We start from the raw sequence: 8,624 nt of genomic DNA, 5'->3' as shown, positions 1-8,624 counted from the left end.
CGTTCTGATAATCGGTCCGTTAATAGAGCATATCACAACTGTTCAAAGTCATATTTTAGTTCCGCTTTCCCAAAACCCTCCTGAACCATCGGAGCGGTTTCAATAAGACGACTACGTAGACTTCTGTATGCAGGTTGTATTGATCAGAGAGAGAGGACGAGTTTAGAATAAGGAGAGGGACGTTCGATAAGGTATGCAGCGGAATCAAAGACGCAGAGTCGATAGAGAGGAAAAGAGAGGAAGAAGAAGAAGAAGAGGAGGAGGAGGAGAGGGAGAGATGAAGAGAGAGGTTTCACTGCAGAAGATCAGAGAATGATCATTAGAGCACTGCGGCAAACCTCCCGTCTCCCCTCTCTCTCTCTCTCTCTCCCTCCCTCTGCTCCTCTTCTTTTGCCCTCTGTTGACACATAACCGGAGCTCAGTTTCCATCCGAGCTTCCTGAACGTCAGAACAAAACTCCACCAGCAGAGAAATGGAAAGACTGTCTCAATAACTGAGCACCAATGGTCACAATATTTTATATGTTTTTTATATGAAGACAAAAAACTCACAACTGAACCATGAATTCGGCAGATCGTTTGAACTTTACATGATTATTTATTAAACAACATGATTTCTATGGTTATTTATTGTGTCATTGGAAGGGAAAAGGTCCTCTACTGTAGGATATTAATGTTGTTGATTCCTCAACCTACAATCTGAGGTTTCAGCAGTTGATTAAAGGGATGTGAAATGTGACCTTTTTCTTACTGAATACATTAAACTCTTCAAGCTAAATCAGCTCATGTACTCAATGAGCCCAAAACCTGTGATGAGAAGTCAACATGGCTTCATTTTAAAGGGCAACCACTGATCAGGACCAGTGATTTTTGTTTTTGGCCTGAAGAGTTAAAAGTATCCAGTATTACGCAAGAAAAAACATCCTTCAACTAACTGTTAATCTAAAACTTCTGGAGAAAAGTCAGAAGACTCAACGTTAATCAGCTGGTGACCCTTCAGAGACACTAGACAGTAATTATAGTAAAAAGATGAAGATACATCAGCTAAGACTGAAACATGAAAGATAAAGAATCAGCTACAAATCTGATGAATGTTGAGATAAACTGACAACACTGAGGACTAAACCTCCTCAGCTTTAGAGAGTTTTATCCTGAATCAATCTCCAGTATTTCCACAGAAAGCTAGCTGGAGTTTTGTATTAGTTGATGGAGATCAGCTGTAGCCCGCCTGTGTGTTCACACAGTAAACCAACATACCGCCATCACAGCTGCCGCCATCACAGCTGCTGCTGCTGCAACAGCTGGAAAAATAAAATGATTCGACTCCACGAGCGACTCGTCTGAGTTCAGCTGCAGCCAGTTCGACCGCTCGGACAGAGAGTGAGAGCAGATGTTGCAACAAAAGCTTCGTTCAAGACCGATTGATACGCCGGAGAGACGACACGCTGTCAGAGGACGTCGGGTCAGGACCCTTCAAGGGCTTGTTGATTCATTTTTGGCGACGAAAATGACAAATGGTGAAATCATTTTCTAATAAAGAGATTAATCAGTCAAACCGGCTCCGCTTTGACAACCTGAAACATCAAAAACTTCAAAGTAGTTTTTCAATCAGTGAATCATATTTTGAGTTCTTTGTGTGTGTGTCAGGAAACCACGTCAGCGCTCGACGAAGCGTCTTCTCGCTCCGTGAAGCTTCAGTAACAAGTGGCCTACAAGAGTCCGTTCAGTACTGTATGCACTGTTTCACGCCTGTAATACGCGCGTGACGTATCATAAGGATTATCCAGAAATCTAATCCAGTTTGAATATTTGTGATTGTTTTTTTTTGGATTCTCCTGTTGAGGCCTTCGATGAATCACAGCTTGAAATCTCACATCACACACGTGTGTCCAGTAACGATACAAACAGGAGGATATGACATATCAAAGCCAGAGATAATTCCAAACACAGATTACGGACATGTATTTTTTAGACATACTGTACTTAGAAACAGTATATATGCATGTACATCCAGACATATCTACATGTTTATCACATCCATAGAACCTCCATGTATTGTACAGTTTAAGCCTTCAGACTGAGAACTATGCAAGTCAGTTTTCCTCAAGAGGTTTGTGAGTCGTCCTCTGCTGTCCAGCTGTAACTACAGTCGGGGTTACATACCTCGCTAAAGGGCAAATATGGCTTTTTCATCCAGAAGTCCATGTTTCAAACCAACATTTTTCAAGCCTCATTGTCTAGAAGTTGGATTAATTAAAGCCTTTAGGATACTTGAAAACATGACAATGAACTTCTATAGTTTTCATCTGAAGGATTAACTTGAAGAAAAGTATTTGTTTTCCAAAACTAAGATCACTTTTGTTTCATTTAAGATGCATCAGGCAACTTTTTTTTGACACTGAGAGGGGGACCAGTAAACTCCCGTCATAGTGCTGGTGTCTGTGCTTGAACAGTGTTTAAAAGGTACCCTGTGAAGTTTTTGACCACTAGAGGCGACATAGAGCGATGTTTTTAAGAGTTACGCACCAACAAAGAAGACTGCTAGCAAGCAAAAATGGATGTAAACGATGTAGATTTCTTTCTAAACTTGGGTTCACAGATATTTTATGGAGGAAAGAAATGCATTCAAGGATACATAGAGTGCATTATGGTGAGGAATAGTGAATGTAAACATAACCTTGAAAAACTTCACAGGGCACCTTTAATGTAAACGGGGACCTTTTATCTGCAGTCACTTTCTGATGGAAACTGATGGAACTGGTGTATTTTTATAAATCCTGCCTGCTGCAGCTTAAACTTTGCAACAAATGGAGCAAAAATGCTTTTCTGGAAAAAACACAAACAGCTTTGACTTGTGTGTTTTTTTTTCACATCAGTCGGAGGATTTTAGACGTCTTTGTTCAGATTGTCTTTTTGATTGTTTTATCGGTTTTTGTTGAATGTTTCAGTGTCTTCTCACTCGCAGAACAAGTGTGTTTTGTTGCCAACTGAAGACTAACAAACATTTTATCTTAGCTTTTTGTTCCAACAATAAGCTATGCACACGCTTGTGTTTCCAGAACACGCCATGACAACAAAAAAAAAAAAACAGCGATCCTAGTCTTCCACAACGGAGGAGGAAGAGGAGGAGGAAGGTGTTCATGGCTCGATCTACACACAAAAAAACAAAACCACATATTCAACCGTCTCAATGACACAAAGCAAAAAAAACAGAAATGCAGTAAATCTTCATTTGTTTCAATTTAGACTCTCAGTAGCTTTTCTTCACAACTTCCTTCCTGTCAGTGCAGATCCAGTCTGAGCCATTATCACTGATTCAAGGTGCTGTGAAAAAATAAAGTCTGAATATTTATGATATATTTGTGATGTTTGGCCAACAGACGACCATCGCACAGCCCAGAGACAGTCCCACAGTCACAAACCAACCAGCTGAACGCGTGACTGTGGTTGATATTTGTGTGAAGGCTCGATGTTTGTTAGCAAACAGAAGAAGCACAAAGCCGCTTTGCTTTTTAAGTAGTAAAAAACGGAAGTAGAGAAGATAAATCTATATCTAACATATCTTGGAGTACATTTTTCAGGAATGTACAAACTGTACAAATGGAGATTCAACAAGTTTCAAGAGCCTGAAGTTCACAAATTTCTCTTGACGCATAAAATGCAAACAATAAAACTGCAGTTCTGAGGATTTTAACCAACAACAGTGATAAACTACCTGACTGCTCAACAGGGACTCAAACTGCAACATGGCGACAAACACAGCGACAAACACAGCAACCAACACGGCAACCAACACAGCAACCAACACAGCAACCAACACAGCAACCAACACAGCAACCAACACAGCGACCCGACACAGCAACCTGACACAGCAACCTGACACAGCAACCAACACAGCAACCAACACAGCGACCCGACACAGCAACCCGACACAGCAACCCAACACAGCAACCAACACAGCAACCAACACAGCAACCAACACAGCGACAAAAACAGCAACCCGACACAGCAACCAACACAGCAACCAACACAGCAACCCGACACAGCAACCCGACACAGCAACCCAACACAGCAACCAACACAGCAACCAACACAGCAACCAACACAGCGACAAAAACAGCAACCCGACACAGCAACCAACACAGCAACCAACACAGCAACCAACACAGCAACCCGACACAGCAACCCGACACAGCAACAAACACAGCAACCTGACACAGCAACCAACATGGCAACCAACACAGCAACCAACACAGCAACCTGACACAGCAACCAACACAACAACCCGACACAGCAACCAACACAGCAACCCGACACAGCAACCAACACAGCAACAAACACAGCAACAAACACAGCAACCAACACAGTGAAACTCCTTGTAGCAACTGAAATGTGTCAGAAACGTTTGTGCTCGACAATTGATCCTGATTGAATGTTTTCTTTTTGTTGTTGTTGTTGTTGTTGTTGTTTTTATATATTTGGAGTTTTGTCGTATGAAGACGTTTGGGTTTCATTCATTGATTGTACTTTATGATTTTGAATGAGAAGCGTTTGTTCAAGAAAAGAACACTTTGTGTTTGTAGCAGGTGTTTCTTTTAAAAAGGCCTTTGATTCGTTTCCAAAGTGCTGACATCACATTTCAACTTTCTCTTCGTTCTAAACTTCCTGTCCTGTTAAACGCACCGCGCTCCGCTCTCAATCACTGTTTTAACACGCCGGACACACAAGATAAAAACAGTTTATCCTGTAAAAACTTTACACGCTAGTCGACTTTATGACCAAACAAGTTCAGCTAATCAGTTAAATCCAGAAGTGCCCTGTTGCATATTAAACCCAAATGAAAGAAGCTTTACAGTTTATGTGCTTCGGCTGCTAATTTGACAAAAAAAAAGAAGATATTAATCGATCCTAAAAGCCAAACCGAATCCAGAGCAACATATCGAGACAATATCTGAAACTAAATATGATCCCAGTGCCTCAGCAGCTGTAATCAGATAGAAATATCTTTATTTAACGTTTGTGTCTTTGCCCATGTGCAACGTGCAAAAAAAAAAAGCTGATTCTTTCACCACAACTGTTTTATCCAGTGAACAAAGTTTTTGTTAACGGTGTCATTCACGCTCACAACGACTATCCCCCCCCCCGTCTTGTTTTCCTTGTTGAAACATTGATCTTGTTGTTACTGAGACGTAAAAGCAGAAGAACAAAGAGACGGTCGGCTTTCTATCCAACGACGTCGGCCTGAGATGAGCAAAAACTCTCTGTGTGTTGTGTGTCTGTGGGAATCAAACCGTCAACCACTGTAACAACATTCAGCCTTTCTGAGTGATTTTAATACGTCACAGAGCCACGAAGAGCCGGCTCACACACACACACACACACACACACACACACACACACACACACACACACACATCACTATTATTATTATTATGATTATTATTATTATTATTCTGTTTGAATGAGCGCTGTTGAGTCCGTCCAGGTTTCCTGTGTGAGGACGCCAGTGTGCTTTTGTATTCCTGTGGAAATCTATAGTAGGAGAAGATGTGACCCTGAGTAATTATTATTATTATTATTATTGTTATTGTTAATAAACTCTCCTACTGTTACAGTATCAGTGGTCTCACAGCAGCTGTTTTTATCAACAACTGTAGCAGCATGTTTTCTTTTAATAAATGATCTATGTTTTTACCTGCGTGTTCTCTCATTTCTCACATGAACACAAGAGATCTGCTTTTTATTGCTCTACATTGATCTGCAGCTACTTGTTTCTTTGAAAGTAGCTTATTTTTGCTTATTATGGGCTGTTGAAATGTACAGTTAGTTTATATATTAGAATAATAAACCAACCTGTTCAGTATTATAAGGTGATTATTGCTCATCACACATGTAGAGCTGCAACACTTAGTGGATTAGTTGATTGACAGAATATTCATTTTTTAAGAGAAATTGTCCGCCTTCTTAAATGTGAATATTTTCTGATTTCTATGACATATATATGACAAAATAAGACATCTGAAGACGTCATCTCAGGCTTTGAGAAAGTCATCGACATTTATTATTGTTTTCTGACATTTTATTGACCAAACAACTAATCGATTATTAATTGAGAAAATAATTGTAGTTGCAGCCCTGCACACATATACAGTATATATACTACATACATATAGTTTTATCTAAATGTTGTCTGATTCGTAGCAACGAAATACCAAAGATATGTTTGATGTCTCACTCTGTACGTATCAGTGTTATAATTCTTTAAACAACAAACTTAATGAAAAACTTTGTTGTTTAAAAACAAAAAAAAAAACAATTATCAGCAGATATGTCATCAGATTTTCTCTCTCAAATATAGATATCGGCCTCAACGATCCAGTATCAGTCAGGCTCTGCTGTCATACATCACTGACAATTACTCTTCATCATTTACCTGTTTAAAGTACCTTTAAATACATTTCACAACTAAAACTCATTTACTTATATAAAAACTTTGAACTTTTACACTTTGATTATGCTACTTTGAATTATTAGTTTACTTATAAAAGTGTAAAATATGGAGGCAACATCACAACTTCCTCAGTATTATATATTATAGTCATTATATAACAGTAAATAGTTTAGTAACAGTGAAATATGATGTCATAACTGATGAGAATGATGCTCAAAACTGTGAGAATAATATTGGACAAACATCCTTTAAGGATGTGAGTATGTGGAGGATCAGCTGCTGGCTGGTTGTGAGTTTGTCGGCCGGTGAAGTGAAGCAGCTGAGCGAGTGACGAGCGGATGGATTGATTTTTATTGAGGGGAAATTCTCCGGAGAAATTCATTCTTATCAAACACAACCAAAGCCGAGCGTTAAGAAATCCCTTCTCTGTCAGCAGCAAACAGCTCAACACGAGGCGACGTTCAGACTGCAGATAAGAACGAGGAGGAGGAGGAGGAGGAGGAGGAGGAAGAGGAGGAGGGAAACTCAGGTGAACACAGAAACTGAAAACATCCAAGAAAGAACCAACTGAAAAACAGAAACAGGAAGTTGCCAGTTTAAAACCTCTAAACTCCCCAAACACGCTCCCTGCTGAGCACTCAGCCTTTAAAATGTGCTGAGAGGCAAACAGCAGACTGGATGTACTGATGAGAGCCGTGGTGTGAATATGAATACAGATGTGTGTGTGTGTATGAATGTGAAGATGAGATACACGCTGCTGAAAAAGAATAAATTATTCTCAGCAAACTTCAAGCAGAAGCTGCAGCAAAACCTACAATTTGAATGATGTTATTCCTCTTCAGATGACACCACAACTCCCGGCTTCTGATAAAATAATCTGCTTACGTACCGCTGCAGATGTGAGCGTGTGTGTGTGTGTGTGTGTGTGTGTGTGTGTGTGTGTTAGACGAGCACATGGAGGCAGCAGACTTATAGAAATAATCCTTCATTTCTCATCTGTGCAGCAGATTAGGGGATTGGAAAGCACGGGAGGCTCACCTTGATCAGTGTGTATGTGTGTGTGTGTGTCAGCAGCTTATGATGATGTAAGGTTTGTGTATTTGTGTGTGTGTGTGTGTGTGTGTGTGTGTGTGTGTGTGAGGATCAAGCTGTCGAGGTGAGAAGGCGAGACGACAATAAAGCTATTCAAGATATAATAGAGAGAAAAAAGAGGTAGTTCAGCCTGATGTTTGGTTTTAAAGTTTCATTTGTTCTTTTGTTCCTACAGGGTTGATTTTCCACCTCATGCTGTGTTTCAAAATAAGACACACGCAACATGTGCTCATATTATAGAAGACAATGACACAATCAATAAATATTTTTGAGCTACTAAAGCGAAAAAACTTGTTCTAAAGCCAGAAAAGAAGACGTCAAACCAGCTTAATTATTCAGATTTCAACAATCATTTGGTTTATAAACCAGACCAGCAGAACGTGACGTCCATCTCAGTTTTCTAGAGTCCAAGATGACGTCTTCAAACGTCTTGTTTTGTCTGACCGACAGTCCAAAAACAAAAGATATTCAATTTACCATCATGTAAGATGAGTTAAAACAGCAAATCAACACCTTGGAGAAACTGGAAACATCACATTTTTGGGTGTTTTTTGCTTTAAAAATGACTTAAACAATGAACGGATTATCAAAATAAAATGTCAATTAATCTACTGTCTGTTAACTAACTGTGTTGTTGTATCTACATACTGAGGCTCTTTAGCTGACATGCACCTCCTCACACACACACACACACACACACACACACAACTACACGTCTAACTACATGTTTCAGTTTAAGTATTTGCAGAAATAACAAGACACGACAAAACATGAAGCATTAAAGTAGTAAAAAAAAACATTATGCTGGTGAGATTTCAAAATAACAAACCAACCAAACCAAAATGTCTTCTAAAGACATCTCACCAAAACATTTAACCACATGTCTGGACTAACTGCGACCGGTCAGCTCGGTTACATATTTCTGAGGGTGGAGTTACAGAAATGTTTTTAGGAACAGAAACTAAGTTTGACCTCAAAAAATCATTTCCAGTCCAGATCGTTTCTCCACCACAAAGCTTCCTGACAGACAGTGAACATGATCACTTTTCGGGTATATAGTGAATTGTTTGAGTGCCACATCA

The 8,624-nt window shown here is 39.6% G+C and overlaps 1 protein-coding gene across 1 annotated transcript; it reads left to right on the top strand.

Moving 5' to 3' along the window:
- The first annotated feature begins 3,745 nt into the window (after positions 1-3,745).
- LOC137169872 (putative mediator of RNA polymerase II transcription subunit 29) lies at positions 3,746-4,369 on the top strand. Its single transcript, XM_067573282.1, has one exon. The coding sequence runs from the start codon at positions 3,746-3,748 to the stop codon at positions 4,367-4,369; it is 624 nt and encodes a 207-aa protein (XP_067429383.1).
- Positions 4,370-8,624: the final 4,255 nt, after the last annotated feature.

The sequence above is a fragment of the Thunnus thynnus genome, chromosome 18 (genome assembly GCF_963924715.1).
Source record: "Thunnus thynnus chromosome 18, fThuThy2.1, whole genome shotgun sequence".
Taxonomy (NCBI): Eukaryota; Metazoa; Chordata; class Actinopteri; order Scombriformes; family Scombridae; genus Thunnus; species Thunnus thynnus.
This window is presented reverse-complemented; position numbering and strand designations above follow the sequence as displayed.

Coding starts and splice junctions, on each gene's coding strand:
- LOC137169872 (XM_067573282.1), top strand. CDS start 3,746: ATGGCGACAAACACAGCGACAAACACAGCAACCAACACGGCAACCAAC.